This window comes from Eretmochelys imbricata, chromosome 1 (genome assembly GCF_965152235.1).
Source record: "Eretmochelys imbricata isolate rEreImb1 chromosome 1, rEreImb1.hap1, whole genome shotgun sequence".
Lineage (NCBI taxonomy): Eukaryota > Metazoa > Chordata > Testudines > Cheloniidae > Eretmochelys > Eretmochelys imbricata.
Window position 1 is genome coordinate 345,622,464 of NC_135572.1, and position 19,272 is coordinate 345,641,735.

At 41.2% G+C, this 19,272-nt stretch overlaps 1 protein-coding gene across 1 annotated transcript in view; it reads right to left on the reverse strand.

Moving 5' to 3' along the window:
* Positions 1–19,272, reverse strand: part of CAMK1D (calcium/calmodulin dependent protein kinase ID) — a 358,532-nt gene that overhangs the window by 63,604 nt on the left and 275,656 nt on the right. The window contains exon 4 of the mRNA XM_077807888.1: positions 2,063–2,201. Coding sequence (XP_077664014.1) covers positions 2,063–2,201 — 139 coding nt within the window. The remainder of the gene's footprint in view (positions 1–2,062; positions 2,202–19,272) is intronic.

Here is a 19,272-nt window from a genome sequence, read left to right on the forward strand (position 1 = left end):
CTTTCTCTCTTATAAGTCTGTATTTTGTTACAAGCTACATTAGTTTGCTCTTTCACTTTTATCCTACACTAAGTGATAAATTTGTGACCCCAATGCTGAGTATATATATTCAGTTATTGTCTTTTATTAAAAAATATGCCTTCTGCTACTGTATTGTTCAGGGTACCCAAATCTTAAATGTACTGGTTTTCTCTAGCTATGCACACCATTAAATCTTTACAAAGAAATATCTGCTTATCATCTCAATGGCAGCATTCAAAATGGAAGGAGAAAAGCACGAAGAAATAATGCTATTATTTGAATAGAAGGGATGAGAGATTCTGCTCTAATAACACACGGGTACAGCGAGGAACAAAGACTAATCTCAAAATCATACAATTACACTGTGTTCTTCAGAAAAGAATCACTTGTGCAGAAAGCACTTACAAAAACATTGGCTCAAATGGAATGACCCTAAAGCGGGATTGATAGGGAATTGGTAAACATTTTCCAAACAATTAATCTTGTGACACTCTGTACATAAAAGCAGTACCCGGGAACCCCCATATTCACCCCTGTCATATAATTATGATATATTGCACACAAAGCTTGCCATGTAAGATATAATATGAAAGGTCATGATCTGCTGAAACCCATTGTCCTGTCCAAATCTGTATATCATTTGTGTGTATCAAGTTATGGGATTTTGCTGTATGGTTGTTACTGAAATATGTGGTAAGTTTGCTAGTGACATACAAAGGAGGCAAACCACTCCCAGGAGGATGTTCAACAATCATTAATCAGCAGTGGAGTTGTAATCAAGGGATTTACAATTCAATGGCAGTTGCACAAGACCACACCAGGGGGAATTGCTTAATCCTGTGACTCAGCAAGGCCCACCAGAACATGTCTGGGCTAATATTTTCCAGTCACATGGATTGAGGGTATAAAATAAGGGCAGTGGCATCATGCCTGGGCCTTTCTCCTCCTCCACCTATGCTAGAAGCATCAAGAATGCTGGAAAGACAAAGACTTCATTTGAGGAGACTGGTCCCAGGCTTGAGAGAGAAGCTTGTATATTAAGAATTGTAACATCCAGTGTGATGAGAAAACTGCTTGATCTAAATACTACCTAATGTAATAAGGTTTAAGATTTAGACTGTGCGCTTACCTTTTACTTTCTTTGGTAACTATCTCTAACCTTTTATGCCTACCACTTATAATCACTTAAAATCTATCTTTCTGTAGCTAATATGTTTTGTATTTTACCTAAAACAGTGTGTTTTACTTGAAGTGCTTGAGAAATCTCAGCTTAATTTACAAAGGCTTCCGTATGTCCTCTCCTGACAGAGGGGCAGATTGTCTAACAAACTTACACTGGTCAGGCTTCTGACCAGGACAAGATGGTACAGCTTTGGGATGCACAGCTGGAGAGCTGGGGGGAATGGGCTTGTGCCTTTCTCTGTGTGATTCATGAGTGGCTTAGGGACCATTCATGCAATCTAGCTGGGTGTGGGGCTCCACATGCTGTTATGCTGAGTGATAACAATGCCTGGAGGGGTTTTTTGCTTGTCACTAGCAAAGAATTGCGAGAGACAGCCCAGGCCGGAGAGTTAAGGGGGCACAGCGGTCCCATAATTCCAGGTTGTAACCCAGGGATTCCGTCACAAATCCCTCATCATAAGTAGTATGTAGTATTTAATGTAGCACTGTAAATTTGCAAGGCACTTTTCAGCAGTAAAAACACATGCGTCTGCCCAGAAGAGCTCACATTCTTAATGTAACAGATGTCATTTTCCCAGAGGATAGATTTGCTGTAATCCCACTCACCACTAATGTTGGTGAAGGTGGCAGGATAAGGCCCTTCATGAGACAAGATAAAGAATCACTACTCTAGATAAAACACAGGACAGCTGTTCACATAGGCGACGGTATTGATTATACAAAGCCTCATTCAAAGGATGAATCTCTACTCAAATGGGTAGTCCCACGGTAGTCCTGAAGAGTGAGAGTTAGGCTTTGTGGTAATTGGGCCCGCACTCATTAATACTATGTGGAGATACAAATAAGTAAGTGGCCTTACCTTGAGATCTCGATGCACAATGCCCATTCTGTGCAGGTAGTAGACAGCATCCAGGACCTGCCGTATCAGAGTGCTTGCATCCTTCTCGGTGTAAAACCCTTTCTCTACTATGCGGTCGAAAAGCTCGCCTCCAGACACGCTGAAAAACATCATGGAATATAGAAGTGTGAAGATGTGCTTATAACTCTCTAAAGGTATGTCTACACTGGGGCTGATTGCAGCTTGGGTAGACACACCCAAGCTAGCTTTAATCTAGATAGCTCGGGTCCTGGAGCAGTGAAGCTGCTAGTTACCCAAGACCCTGGGATGACTTGTATAGCTCATATGGAAGCCCATACAGCCCCAGTTCCACTGCTCCAGCACCCAAGCTAGCTAGACTAAAGCTAGGCTCTGTGTCAGCAATGTACATATACCCTAAATGATGGCCGATGAGAGTACAGAATCAGATTCAGTTCAAGCAAGTGACTGTCTAGTATTACGGGGATGCTCAGACAAAGTAGAAGAAGCCTCAAATATTAGGATTTTGGGGGGCTTCCCCTAGCACAGAAGCTTGTCAGTTTGCTTTCAACACTGAATCCACCTAATGGAAGAAAAAGTTTGATTGAAAACAATAAGATAATAATTATAAAACAAAAAACATCGTGACTCCCCTACCATTACAGAATGGCCCATCTAGTCCAGTATACTGTCTTGACAAGGGCTAAAGAAAAAGCACTGGGCCAGACTCACTAGGGCTAACTAGCACAGGGTAATTACACTTTCCTAGGCCAGCAAGATCCATGAGTAGATGAGGAAGGACAGGGAGCATTTCTGATACTGCCCAGCTGTAATGCACTTTGTGTGTGTAAGTTAAAGTCTGACATCGCCGTCTAGTGGCTGGCCCAGGAAGATTATAGGGGTCTTACTACTGTCAGCATCTTGACTCATGCTTTAGTGGTAAAGGCTTGTGTTTTTGGAGCTGGAGGGCAGAGTTCTATTCTCCTTCCCCTGTCTGTGTGAGATTTATACAGTAATTGTGTCTGATACCTACAGCACATTCATTCATTGTACTGCTTTCGGATTCCTACTGGAGAGAAGAGATAGGCAGCCTCTTCCAGAGGCTTCACCATTTTACCCATTCCTACTTGTTCGTATATCACAACTTAGACACACGTTTATGTTACAAGACTGTTGGGCGAGCCTGGCCTCAGACTGACTCTGGCAGACCACATTTATTAACGAGAGAACAAAGATTATGAGATCAGTTCCCCCACCAGGTAACCCAGACTGGGAAAGGGTTTCATAAATCAAAGAGAAAAATAAAATGGAACCATCCCAATATTATACTTATACTACATTACACTTCTCTTCTGCTCTGCTAGAAATAACATGCTCCTACACCCATCTTACATAAAGAATGGTCCACATTAAACTTTTTAATGGAACTTTCTGTGAAAAAAAGAGGAAGGTCTTTACTGAGCTATTGAAATCATAAAACTGTCAGCAAGAAACTTTAACTGCCCCACCAGGACAAATAAAAGATTTCTATTTTAGCAGGAAAACAAATTAAAAAAAATAAAATTAATGCGATGTGTTTTCTGCAAGCTGTACCACTTAACATATAATAAATAACAGACTGAAATGTTCTTTAAAAACAAACCTAATAAAGGGAAATAATAGAGTTATTAAATGCTCATGCGGTGGGAGCTTTACATTATACGAACACTAGGTAATTCAGCTGCGGGCACTCCAAGCAATAATCTGTTTGAATAAAGAAATGAGGTCACTTCCTAAGGAAAGTTAGGAGCTGAAACAGAAGAGAATGCTGCTCCTGGAAATTAACATGTTCAACTTGGAAACTGAAATGAAATCTAGGAGAAAACAGCCATTTAAACTGAATAATCCACCAGTTAGTTACTAAGCAACTAAACTGAACGAGCCACTGAAATATTGAAACTAAAATGAAATTATCCAACAGAGGTGAAATTCACCCAGGGCCTGATCCAAAGCCCACTGAAATAAATGGAAAGGTTCCCGCTGGCACCGATAAGCTATGAATCAGGCCCCGTGGGAGCCCCTTCTGCGTCACTTAAACTTTTTACTTCCACACAGACCAGGGCTGGAAGCCTGGATCCAGAGTGGTCATGCAGAGGCTCTCTGCACTCCCTATGCACCATAGAGGGGGGCTCTGTGCTGGCCACAGAAACAGGCTGATGCAGAAGGTGGCACTATACAGGCAGGTTGGCAGCAAGCCAGGTGAGGGGCTCCTGGATCCATTATGTAGTTCTCGAGGCTATAACATCTAGCCCAGGTGGCAAGGAGGTACCACAGCCTACGGCTGCTGCAGCTGCAGAGGAGGAGATGCGATGCAGCTCCACACCCTGGGTTGTGGCGACTTTTGTCCATTCTCCATCCTGGGCATTTCATTTGCATAAAGTTTGAATGCTCATCCTATAGGAATCCTCCTACATAAAGATTATCTGGTTGCCACAATAGGAGCTATAGAATGAAAAGTGAATAGATACAATGGACAGGCAGGTGCTATTCAATACTGCACAGAATGCTGCCCCAAATCTTTGATTTTAGATCTACATTCAATATAAAATCCATCCAGACTCCATTCTCCTTGCCATGGAAGAGTCTCCTAAATGCTGTGCAAAGAATCTATTTCTCCATCCGCAGAAGGCAGATACAGTTTTATTGAATCTGGCTTTTATTAACTATCTGTCTTTTTATATTTCCCCCAACCCCTCTTGTACCCTGTGGATTCCCTGCACTGAAAATGTAGTCCATTCCATAGTTAGTGTGATTGAATACAGCATGTTTCCCTACGAAATCTCTGTGTGCTTTGTTGTGCACTTCACACAGTTCCCTGGTTTTAATTCCAGAGATATACTGCTTTACTAGACACTGATTTACAGCATGTGCTTTTATGTGCAAGGTCTCTCTCCTCCCCTACTCCCAAAGAGAATAACTCCCTACTATTTTTAATCAGAACTACTTGAGATTTCCCACACACACACACTCCACAAGTCCTTTACCTCTTAATCAAAAGCTCTTCTAACTTGAATTTAGTTCAGTTGATCTACTGTACCCAGGCTCAATCTGTTTATAATTTACTTTCAACACACAGGAGATATTTTCAGCCTATTGAATGACGCACTGCAAAACAGAGCAGAAATGCAGACACACAAGATAGACATTCCATGGGTGGTTACCTCTTACGAATTCAGGACATGACTGTGACTTCAAGTACGCCTCATGCAGGGACCAAAGGAGGCATATGGCATCCTTTACTCTCTTGCATGGGTTACCTGTGTTGCAAGTGCAAGGTAATGTGCACTGGCACAAGACACTTGGTATCCTGGTGCCAAGGGTTTGCAATGGTGCATCGACACTGGCATAACTTTACTGGTGCAACAAGCCCTGGGATAGACAAAGCCTTGATCCATTGTCCCTGCTTCAAGACAGTGTGTAATAGAATCATAGAATATCAGGGGTGGAAGGGACCTCAGGAGGTCATCTAGTCCAATCCCCTGCTCAAAGCAGGACCAATCCCCAATTTTTGCCCCAGATCCCTAAATGGCCCCCTCAAGGATTGAACTCACAACCCTGGGTTTAGCAGGCCAGTGCTCAAACCACTGAGCTATCCCCCCCCCCCCCCCACCCCCACACCCACATCCACATACTGTCTGGCTGAGTGTTTGAACAAAGAGCCATTTTCTGGAAGTGGTGTGCTTACATGTGTGAGTTGTAAGCTGAACTTTGCTTTTGACACATAACATTTGTTCCAAAACGTCTATACTAAATAAACCAGACTACTGGGTGACCTTGGGTAAGTCATTTTACTGCATAGTGCCTCAGTTTCCTGATCTGTAAAATGGGGATAATGATATCCTTTGTAAAGCACTTTGAGATCTACTGATGAAACACACTATACAACAGCTGGATATTACTGCTATTCTATTATTAGTATCCTGTATCTATTGCAACTCATTTTCCCCACAACTGGGAAATAACCCATTGCAGCCTTCCTAGCCAGGTGGAAGACAACATTACTAATTCTCCGAGCACAAATGGTAGGTGCCTCAGAAAAACAAGTAAAAGACATGGATCATAAGCTTTTCATTCCATGGAGCAAGAGTGGGCAGGACAAAACAAGTGAGAATTCAAAATATACTGGGAGAAGGGAAAGGAAGGACAAGGGTGACAGCAGTAAGGTCATGTAGTTATGTGGTAAGAGGGAAATCCACAACTTAACAGCCAGCCAGCATAGCACTAAGACATTTGTATTGATCTCCTGCGCCGGGGTCAATGTCACCCGAAGACACGTACCCATCTTGATTGTGTCCTTGCAAATCTCTCGTTTTTGTTTCCTTTTTTCTCCTCAGATTAAATAAGAATAAATTGCATTGTTGAAATAGTAAAAAAACGGGTGAAAATATATATAATAGAGCTATATGCACCTGGAGCTAGCACGCATCATTTGAAATAATGAGAAATGCAGAAAAGAAATAATGAGAGAAGAGACTATTAAAGTAGGGTCTAACTAAATATATATCAGCATGGTCAAATTAAAAGCAAAACAATAAGATAAAATGCATTTGACAGTGGAAGACTTATTGGAAAGCAGACAGATTAATACTGTGTATTTTCTGAGTTTGTGAAAAGGGATAGGTAGAAGGAATGACAGGCAATTTGATTTAGAATAATATGCAGTTCCATAAGAATGTACTGACACAGATTGCCATTGCTTCGGTTTATTGTGCATAATAAAGGCTCGAGTAACTGGATGTTCATGATCTGATGGTAAATTGGGCTTGATTCTCCTCTCTGCCAATGTAAATAAAGAATAACTCCACTGAAGTCAATACAGACAGACAGGTATAAAACTGGTATGAGATCCGAATTAGAGCCTCTGGTTTTATAGGAGGGAGCGTGTCAAAACAGAAGATATTATAAATAGAGCTGTTAGACACTTGGTTCGTTAAGGAGGTGGAAGGTTCCCTTTAACAATTTTGTTGCTTCAGTTCATGTGTTTCAAATGAAGCCAAGTGAAATTTAGCTGACATCACTTTCTTTTTTTTTCTGGTTTCAGATAAAAAAACCTGCATGGTTTCAACCAGAAACCACAGCTTGACCAGTTTGTTCAAAACTTGACTCACGTTCACCAAAAACAGAGACAGGCCAAACCAGAACCTCGGATCTAAAACACCAGCTCTGGATTTGGCTCCAAGATCACAGTTTGAATATATACACTAGTGGGCAGGATACAAACCCCCACTGTGAACTTTCAGAAAGTTTGCTTTTCAATCCACCAAGTTCAGGACTGTTCCAGTTGTGCCTGTCACTGAGATGAAGTTTGGATCTAGATCTAGTATCTGTCTTTGTGGTTTGCAACAAAATCCTTAACTCCCCTGGTTTTGGGTTCTGATATGAAAATTTCATGAAGCTCTCATGAGAAAGAATCAGAAACCACAGAGCTATCTCTTAAAATGAAAAATTACAAACGCAGTCACCATCTATGGTTTTCCATTTTTTAACTTCTTGGTCCTCCCCACCTGGGATTTACATTTAAGACCAAACTCTCAAGTTACTATGAAACACACACTTATAGATTCTAAGAATCAATGATGAGTAGTAACTTATTATATGAGAAGATCCACTGATTTCAATGGAAATACTTGTTGCGTCGGCACTACCCAGTAGGAGTGTGTGTGTCAGAATCTGGCCTCTGACCAAGTTTAGGGTCAGACACTAAGCCCAGTTTCATCCATTATGTTGATGGTGTAATTGATAAATGAAAGCGTTTGATAAATGAATCTGTCACCTCAGATTCATTGCTTCTTCAAGAACACTACAGAGGGTTCCATTACTTCAGCAGAAAGCCAGCCACGTTCTGTTTTCACTCCCACTTTCCTTCAGCAGTACGTTACTTTTTAAAAACTCTAATTTACTTTTATTACCAGATAAAGATGAGTCCAAATAAAACCCCATCTCCAAACATCTCATTCAACTTCATAGCTGCCTCCTATCCCTCTTGTCAAAACCCAGGATCCAAACACTCCTGTGTGCTGGGTGGTGAACGTTGCACCTGGGACCTGAAATCTGCACCTGAGCTTTGCAGCTTGGACCCACCTCTATTCCATCTTCAAAACAGGACCAACTTATGACACTGCATAGCTCTATCTCCAAGTTCTCTTAAGGCTAACCACCAGTCCACTACCAGAATGGGATAGATCTGCTGTAGCTGCATTGCAGAGGGCACGTCACTAGTTACAATGTTAATCCTTATAAAATAATGTATATATTGGGATTTGGAACTAATAGATGTTAGTTATATTTAAATGATAATTTATTTGTTGATTCTTTTCCGTTGTTGGCAATACCCATTTTTAAGGTATAAATCCTCCCCTTAATACAGCCATTCAACTTCCTATTGCTATTGACTGTAAATACACAGGCTCCTGTGCCATTTGGCAAAACGTGTATATGTTTAATGCTGACAATTTAACTGTTTGTTTGTTTTTTATAAAAGTCTTATTGATGACATCATCGATATTGGTATAAACAGAAACCAATAAAGCTATTAAGTATCAGGAGGATAATCCCTCATGAAGAACTGCTACTGGGAAGTTTCCTGATGTCATGACTACATCTTCAAGTCACAGTGCAATAGAGGGATGTATCTTTAACAAAACACAATGTTTTAATTTGGCATCACATCAAAACTGTGATGGTGCTTCACTGGGACTTAACATTCACCCATCAGGGATGAGGGATGCCAGGTCACCCAGTTGAAACGGGGATGATCCTAGAAATGTGGAATAGGTATGAACCCTAAGTATAGGCCAATATTAAGGTCAGCAAAAATTGAGGCTTTTACTAATCATCAGTCAACAGTTTAACTGCTTAGAATTTAATTGTCAACACTTAACTGCTTTGGGACTTCCTAGTAACAATTTATTGGGGTAAATGTATTATGGAGGCAACTCAATATCTTTGCTTCCAGTCTTTTACATCGGCATCTTTGCCGTGGCAGCAATCTCTTAATCTTCTGATGTTCCGCTAAAGTCATTGTAGAATACAATGGTAAATGTGGTACAATGTGAAGCACTGGAATTGCATGAGGCTCAACCAACTTAGCATGTTAGACTACAAGTCATAAGCAACCCGCCCTTTGTAAGGAACATTGCCATTCTGAATTCTCCAGTGCAGACTTGCTGGCAGGGATGAGCTGACATCACTGGGAATCCCAGCACAAAGGCAGTATAGTCATAATAAAAAGCCTAAAGGATCTAGTACCGATGAAAGAACTCAGCGATGAAAACAGCACCTAGTGTAAGCTATCTAAAACATAAATTTATGACTGCATATGAGGGCTTGTGTTCTTTTTCATGATAATGTTAAACACTTTGCCCCGTCCTATTCTTACTGAAGTCAATGGCAAAACACACATTGATTTCAGTGGAAGCAGGACCAGGCCCACACTTTCTAAATTTGATTAACTTACTGCAGGGTTCTTATAAGCCAACAAAAGCACTTAACTCAGCCCATCAGGTACAGAGCTGGGACAATCAGGTGAGATAAGAATGGTCTGAGAGAGTTAAAGGGGCACTACCGGGAAGTTCAGGCTCCAAATATTACTTTTTTATCAAACAGAAGGGTTTACAGGAACTATTATTAATACAAATGTTTTCATTTAAAAAATAATAATGAAAATTTGGTTTTCTTGTTTGCATTTAAATTTCCTTTGCATTGTGCAAGTTCATGACAAACTAAAGGAAATATGACTAGCGCATAATCCCAAAGGAAAGACATACTAGCTGCTCTCGTCTCATTGTTCCAACTTAGTGAAACGCAAAAAGACAATGAACAAACAGCCAAAATAGTGTAATTTATAGATTTCAGGTCCATAAAGGACCTTTATAATGATCTAGCCTGAGCTCCTGTAAATATAATTAGGCAATTAAAATTCTCTTAATGCCAGTAATCTAAGGTGTTAATAATAAGGTAAGGATGTTTGTTACTATAAAAATATTATAAATCCTACAGAGCCCTGCATCATTCAACTTGCACCTTAGAAAATTGCACCAGATGCCTCATTCACTGCACATCATAAAATATTCAAACTGAATGAGTCAAGAATTTTCCTTGCTATTGTAGCTTTAAATCAGGACTTTTAAATATGGCCCTTTCACAAATATGTGCTCGTAGGCCATCAGAGGAAGAGTACAAGACTAACTGTAGTCTGTTTTTAAAAAAATACAGATAGAAGCATACGTATTATAGGCGGCACAGGTAGTGATGCCTCCGGTTAAGGTTGCCTGACACTTTCCATTAAAAGATGCTGTTTTCAGGTGCTTATAACTTTGACAAATTTTAATGGTTTGGGATGAAATTTGCCAAGCTGGCTGTCTGCCTCAGGTTTTTTGTTGTTTTTTTTAATTTCAGCAGAAATTTTTCAGCCATTTCTCAGAATGAGGTTAGGTGAAAAAATGTTGTTTTGCCTATGTTAAAAAATTATACAACTGTTTCTTTGAGAATCTCTACTTCCCTCATGCTCTGGAGCTAGGAGCTGAAATGTGGCTAGGGGTTTTGCCACCCTCATGAAAATCTGCCCAAGGTTGTTCAAACTATAAACCTCTGAAAATCTCAGTTTGTACATGCTCAGTAGAGGCTTCTTAAGAGGGTTGCAGCTAAATTCTCTGAAGTTTCCATTTACACTAAGCATGCTCTAGTCCCTCATCCTGACTGCACATGTGCTATCCCCAAATAGGGTGACCAGATAGCAAGTGTGAAAAACCGGGACACTTTTTTTTTTTTTTTTTGGAGGGGGACGGGGACTATAGTTGCCAATATAAGACAAAGCCCCTAGTATCAGGACATCCGGTCATCCTATCCCCAAAGAGCAACTAAGTCCGCTCCATCCCAGAGGCCGAGTAGAACTTTTCCTGCAATTCCACAGGGACACTGTCTCTCCTGTGCTCTCGATGCACCTCCTGCTGGCACCCAGGCAGTGAGGAGAAAGAAGAAGCTCCTGACCGGAGGTGAGTAACTGGGCCTGAGGGAATGGTCAGGGGAGAGACTGGGACAAGGAGGTAGGAAGGGGATAAGGACAGGGACTCATACATGCAGCCAAGATTGGGGGAATTAGCCTGGGCCAGGAAGAGGAGCCAAGCAGGTAACCTGGGCTAGGATAAGGAGCTAGGGGACTGTGGATCTGGGAAACAGAGCCAGTGAGGACTTGGGGGGAGGGATAGGATGTGGAGTTGGGGAGGACTGATGGGGACTGGGACATGGAGCTGGGGTGGGAGACTGGGACAAGGAACTGAGGAGGCAAGACTTGGTCTGAGATGTGGAGCCAGGGAAGACTGGGACACAGGGATCAAAGCAAGGTGCTTAGTAGGGGCTGGGTGATATAGAATGGGCACCAGGACTGGAACAAGGAGCTGATGGGAAGTTGGGGGAGGCAGTGGCAGGAAGAAGACTGAGTAAAGCACATGCTGCACAAGCTGGGACAGAAGTGTCTGTAACCTCTGAAGTATACTTCCTAGACTAGAACCCATGACTCCTGAGTCTCAGCATCCCTCTGCTGTAAGCAAATAGCTGTGAAAGCCACTGGTAAAATGTGTGCCTTATCTGCCTCTAGTGCAGGCCCTCACAGAGGATGACAACCTACTACTGCTGTGAGTTATTCTGTTAGCTCATGTGGCAGAGGTTTGTGCTGACAATGAACTGCAATTCCACATGTGGAATATTCTGTTTTTTTCAGTTTGCTTTTTTAAAAACCTAGAAAATTAAATAAGTAATAATAAATGTTAAAAGAATGTTAAGGTTGCAAAGTAAAATAATAAAAAATTAGGAAATTGCCTGTGGAATCTTAATTTGAACCTGGCACATATGCCTTATGATACTGTCTTTAGTTACACAATCACACATTATTTTTTCCATAGAACCCCTCCACAGCTGTAGCTCTTGGTGGGGTCTACACTAGGCTTTGTCCAAAATTTCCCTCTGGATCTAACACCACTTCAGCTCTAATAGTGGTAGCAACGGTGGGAGCAGTAATAGCTGCAGGTGAGAGCCTGTGTTTTACATAGTGTCACCTAACCCTGCTCAGAGAAGGCCAATGACATGATGCTTAAAACGAGAGTGGTTTGTGAGATCTTGTCTACACTGGTGCTCTCACGGGTGATAGCAACAATGGAAAATGTAGGGCTACAAAAATTCAGAACACCTTGACAAGCTTTGACTTGAACTGTATTTTAACTCTATATGTAACAAGTTCAAGGCCTGGCCTGAGACACATCAGTTATGGTGAAACTAATGACTGTCATTTACAGTGATACTAGTGGTATAATTATGAGTAAGCCTAGGCATCTATCTATATTAGAGAAATTGCACTGGTAATTTTTCCTAATGTAGCTAGGCCCTAAGAAATCCTATAGCAAATTTTAAGTCTCAAGCTCTGCTCAGCAGCCCACAAACAAACTGAAAGGCAGATGATGGTTAAACAGTTTCCACTCAGGCTGTCCTTTTAAATTTGTTTGGTGGCGCCAACAGTTGCCAAGCAAAAGATTAAAATCTGCAGATTACGAGGTTTAAAGTGTGCACATTCTCATATGTATTTTTAAAGGGGAATGTTAATTAGTTATGTGTTTGTTTTCCCCCAACAACTTTTAATTAAATCAAAAGACAAAAATCAGGGTGAATTATGGCACCATTAATTCACATTCAATGTGTTGTCAGGTTGGTTGCCAAAGACTCAGCGTCATCAACCTCCCAACATTAGAATACATGCACTATAATTCAGTCCCCAAAGGGTCTCACTGAGATCTTAAATGTTATTTTTTAAAAAAAAAAGGGGCTTAAAATACGTTTTTAAAAAAGTATATGTTAACTCACTGATGAGGTTAATTCTGAGGAAGAAATTACTCTCTGCTTTACTCATTTTCTTATGTGGAATTCCAACAATTCAGTCCGAGCATGACTTCTCTTGCCCAACTTTTACATATATACACACACGCACATGCATATATTATATACATATATGTATATGCGACTCTGTAGTCTGAATGTTTCTGAGTCTGCTGCCACTGAGTAGAGGAGTGAAGCTCTGTATATCCACTGTACACACATACACACACACACACACAAAACCACATCTGAGGAATTTTTCTTACATTTCTTGGGGCTGGAATAGTATATTTTATAACTATTGTCCCACTTCTACCGTACTATCTAGAATAAATCGATATTTAGAATCCAGAGGAGATTCACCACCTGACAGCAATTTAAAAGTAGGTCAGATTTCAGGACTAGTAGATCAGATTCCATTTTCCCTTTAACTTGTTTTCCAGTGGAAACTAACCCCAATGTCCTGCCAGCATTTACTAGGAAAAACAAGGTTCTAAAAATACTCATAATTGAAATAACTGAAAATGGAGGCCTTAAATTACGCAAGTGATGGTAACAGCTATTAAATGTGAAAATCTAAAAGAACTGCCAATGTATCAGTAAGGATTGTCTTGATTCTGAAGAGAACAAAGAAAAAACATAATGCATGCCCCAATAAGAGCAGGTTTCAGCCCTCAACACATTTGCTGCTGTTTGCTCAAATAAAACACTAAAAATTCACTTACCCGTGTTCATTTCACTTTTGAGTTAGATTTCCACCCAGATTCCAGTGAATAAGTTTGCAGTCAGGAATGTTTATGGAATCAGTGATTTTTAAGATTATATTAGATAATAGTCACAGAAGGTGAAATTCATCCATGGGCAGACGACCAGGAGGAGTCCCACTTAAGCGTTTACTTTGAGATCTTCTACAGGACCTGTGTAGTGCATAGGCTTTGAGTTGGTCCTCTTCCCAGGAGTAAATTTAACCCAGAAAATGCATTTTGAACTCAATATGCAACTATTTGTCCCAGAAATCTAATTCTAAAAGTTAAGCTAATCTAGAAAGCGAATGGAAACAATAAAATGAAAGCTAAATGTCAAATCCAAATGAGTCAACACAATTCAAATTTATCACAATATCAAATTTTAATCAGGTACTTTATTTAACAGGTTATAATATAAAAAAACCCACTCATGAAAAATCTGCATACCAAAATTATTCCCAGAAATTGTTCAGCAGCTTTTGAACAACAAATCTGAGGAAACTGTAAGCTTTTTGCAGATGACTGGCGAACACAGACAGAGATGAAATCCATCAAATAAATTATTCACTTAGAATTATTCACTCAACTCTGGCCTGAATGTACCACAAAGACATTTTTTAAAAAAACCTCTTCAATTTACTTTCTCAAGATAAAATATGACAGATTCATAGATTTTAAGGTCAGACGAGACCATTATGATAATCTGTTCTGACCTCATGTATGACACAGACCATGTAATTCCTGCATTAAATCTGTAACTTCTGATTGAATTACTGTTTAGAAAAGCATCCAATCTTGACTTAGGGACTTCAACTGATGAAGAATCCATCACACATCTTCGTTAAGTTCTTCTGCCCAATGATTAATTACATTCACTATTAAAAATTTGCATCTTAATTCCAGTCTAAATTTGTCTCACTTCAGCTTCTAGACATTGGATCTTGTTGTGCCCCAGGACCACACCCTCGCCCAGATGGTGAATCATTCAGCCTTAAGTAAACCAAATGGGAAGAGTGGGTGGCTCCGAGGGGTGGAGCCCACAAAGCCCTCCCTTGTCTGGAGCTGAAGTCAGAAACAGCAGTAGCAGAGCAGTAGAGTTGAAGAGACTGAGGCTTCTTCTCTATCTTATGGACACCAATGACCTTCACAGACCCTACGCTCTGCCCCTCTCCCTCAAACTCCCTCCATTGCTAGCCACAATCTCCCTGACCTACATGCTCCTCTATCTCCCCTAACTCTTCCTAGCCCCCCGTCCCTTCCTTCCTTCTACTCCCATGCTCCTATTAACTCATCCCCCCCCGTTTATTCTTTCCTCCACCTCATCTGTCTTGTCTGTTTAGATTTTGTTCTGTGTTTGTACAGCACCTAGAACAATGGGGACCTGATCTATGACTGCAGTCTCTAGGCAACACTGAAATGCAAATAATAATCATAATCAATTGTGAGCTCCATGGGGTAGGGACCATTTTCTCTATCTATTTCTACAATGTCTCATACAATGGGGCCTTGATTCTGTTTAGGGCCTTTCTGGTGCTACCATAATGCAAATAATAAACAAACAATAATAATTACTGCAGAACTGGAGAATCCTGTCACTGAAAAGCGAGTTTTATTCATTCTATTTTCTGGTTTCAGAGTAACAGCCGTGTTAGTCTGTATTCGCAAAAAGAAAAGGAGTACTTGTGGCACCTTAGAGACTAACCAATTTATTTGAGCATGAGCTTTCGTGAGCTACAGCTCACTTCATCAGATGCATACCGTGGAAACTGCAGCAGACTTTATATATACACAGAGAATATGAAACAATACCTCCTCCCACCCCACTGTCCTGCTGGTAATAGCTTATCTAAAGTAATCTTCAGGTTAGGCCATTTCCAGCACAAATCCAGGTTTTCTCACCCTCCACCCCCCCACACAAATTCACTCTCCTGCTGGTGATAGCCCATCCAAAGTGACAACTCTTTACACAATGTGCATGATAATGAAGTTAGGCCATTTCCTGCACAAATCCAGGTTCTCTCACTCCCTCACCCCCCTCCAAAAACCCACCCCCATACACACACAAACTCACTCTCCTGCTGGTAATAGCTCATCCAAACTGACCATTCTCCAAGTTTAAATCCAAGTTAAACCAGAACATCTGGGGGGGGGGGAGGAAAAAACAAGAGGAAATAGGTTTTTTCCTACCCCCCCCCCCAGATGTTCTGGTTTAACTTGGATTTAAACTTGGAGAATGGTCAGTTTGGATGAGCTATTACCAGCAGGAGAGTGAGTTTGTGTGTGTATGGGGGTGGGTTTTTGGAGGGGGGTGAGGGAGTGAGAGAACCTGGATTTGTGCAGGAAATGGCCTAACTTCATTATCATGCACATTGTGTAAAGAGTTGTCACTTTGGATGGGCTATCACCAGCAGGAGAGTGAATTTGTGTGGGGGGGTGGAGGGTGAGAAAACCTGGATTTGTGCTGGAAATGGCCTAACCTGAAGATTACTTTAGATAAGCTATTACCAGCAGGACAATGGGGTGGGAGGAGGTATTGTTTCATATTCTCTGTGTATATATAAAGTCTGCTGCAGTTTCCACGGTATGCATCTGATGAAGTGAGCTGTAGCTCACGAAAGCTCATGCTCAAATAAATTGGTTAGTCTCTAAGGTGCCACAAGTACTCCTTTTCATTCTATTTTCTGTGTATCAATAACAGGTTAGAAATAATGTTCATAGTTAAAACATCATGATTAGACAGCACCTGGAATTTTTTGCACTGGAAATCAACAGATGTCCTCTCCCATTAGCAAGGGCTGATTTTCCAGGCCTTGCAGTTTGTGCTGATAATGCACTGCAGGGACCTGCAAGGACCAGCTAATTTATTTTTGTTTGGACAGAGGGCGGGCAGTGTAGTCAGGCTCTCAAGGTCTCAAGGAAGCTTTTATAATGCACAAAACAGACATTAAAAAACCCTGCATCTGGTCCTAATTCCTAATACTCTCCAGATAAAACCAGAACCACCATGTGAACCACCAAGACAGCTGCATTTGATGAGAATGCTGCTCCAAGCTCAGCTCAGTGTGAAGCTCTTGAAACAGATAGTTCTTGGGGGAGAATCCTTGACCATTGTGGAAGTATAACATTGTATAAGTATAACGTTGTATAAGGGGACATGCTGGATACATTGTATATGAGAGGGCATGCCAAAACATGTTACAAAGTATCTGAGGCAGCACACGTAGGGACAGTTAGCTTTTGAATGGAGAAGCAATTAAGATAGAGCCAGCACGTCTAAGAAGCAGTCATCAGAATGGAAGGTGTGAAGGGCAATTAGTTAAGTTAACTGGAAGCTGTTAAAGGAGATTGTTAAGGATGGCAGGTAATTGAAGATACATGACTGGTCTCAGGGATCTCGAAGGGTGGTGACTAAAACTTGTTCTCTGAAATACTGTATAAATTAAGAGACACAAGCCCCACTGGGGGGCTCACTTCTAAATGTATTAGCAGAGCAGCTTTGCTAATAAAACAGAGTGGTCTGATAAATTGTGAGTCTGAGTCAAACTTTGACACCATGGAATTCCTTAGTGAGGAGATAAGAATGAACGGATGTCTGACCTTTCATGGAGCACAATGCAAAACCCACCTGTGCACAAAGACCTTCCTGCAATAGTGTAAGGGGAAAAAAGGCAAACAGAGACCCCACTAAAAGTACCTGGACACAGAAGGGGCAGAGTGAGGTCTTTACAATTTTAACGTGATCATTAATTCTGTGTTTGGTGCCTGATGTTACTAAGATGGCTAAACCAGATCAGATAGTTAGCTGATTAACAGAAAAAGTAAGCATTGTTAGTATCTGCAGTAGCAGAATGTACTGCATTTTAAAAAGAATAAAAGCTACACCTCAAGGGAAGCCTTTTGTTGAAAGATAAATCAGGATCATAACACGCAAAAGATCTCCAGGGTGCCTACATAAAACAAACAAGCCCCAAGGCTTCTTTTAATAATTCCTCAATTATTGACCTACTGGCAGCAGACTTAAACCAGACCATTGAGATGTTTGTAATGAAACTCATTGACTCAGCATGGAGAGTTATTTTCCGGGAATCTATTCACACAAATGAAAACACATGCACCCTGATGTTAATAATGAGGACTCCAGCAAAATAAGGAAGATTTATAAAAAAGTAGTTATTTGATACTGAACTTTTGGAAATGTCTTAAGAATCCAGGCTGGTCTGCTGCCAGATGTTCTATTTTTACTGGCACCATTCCATGGCCCAAGGAGAGTTTTTAAATGTCTGTTTATTTATTATTGCTCCTGGGCTGCAATGTATTCTCACATATTACAGAGAGACATTTTAAATGCCCTGCAACTGAAAACACTTCAGATTAAGTCATTGGCAGTTAATGCAAGTAACTCTGCAGTAATTTTTTTAATGAGGAGAGCAAACTGGTGCCATCCAACTTACTGTTACACTAACACAGTAAGATCACTTTCTTATGTTTTTAAGAACATAAATGGACAGTGCCATGTTACCATAACAACAGGAAACAATACACATCACATTCATTTTCCCTAATGTACTTTAAGAGGCAGATTAATGAGAGGTTTGCTCTATAAGCAAGTTAAACTATTGCACTGTAAATGTTGAAGCTGGGAAAAACAAAGTCAGAATGAACACAACTAATTAGACTTATCCAGGAGCTGGGCTGATTGAGTAAAGCTTCAGCCACGTTCTCACAGATTCAGTAGCACACAGGACCTAAATTCTGCAGCAAGGCCCTGATATCAGCAAAATTCAGACTGTCTCCCATGTTTTATGGAAAGCATGACTGTCACCTGTTCAGGGCCAGATTGTGCCTTGCCCCTGTGTGGGTCTGCAAATAGTGTGAGGGTGGAAAGGTAGAATACAAGAAGCATTTCCTTCTAGTGTCCCTCCCTCACAGGGACTAGACACAACTGCAGTACCCTCTATCAGCCATAGGTGCTGGAACTTTGGGTGCTGCCGCACCCCCTGGCTTGAAGTGGTTTCCATCATATATCCAGGGTTTACAGTTTGGTTCAATGGCTCTCAGCACCCCCACTACATAAATTGTTCCAGCACCCCTGTCAGGGACAGCCCCTTACTAATATCCTGTGGGTTGCTAGCTATTCCAAAGAGGGTAGAAAGGAAGACTATAGTCCCTCTTCCCCACCCCCCCATCACACAGAACTGGGCTGATGCACCAGGGAAAACATGCTGCACTCTACTAATAGATGGAGCAACGTGTGCATTTGCCCTGTGCATAATCCCTCCCAGAGTTCCTCCTAAGGCAGTTCCATACTGCACACACACCACCCCCCCGCCCACCCAGCCCCGGCAGGCCCTGTGTGTTAAAGCCCCAGTCTAACCCTCCCAACGTCTTGTGTTCCAAAAATATTATAAAGCACCATCCACAAGCCCTAGGTGCATCCCAGAGCAAGAACAATACAAGCAGCAGAAATACACCAGCTTTAAATCACAGCCACCTAACTAATCCTCCCTGCTCAACTATCCATCTCCCATGAAAAAGCCCAGATAAGTAGATGAGCCTTGAAGCATG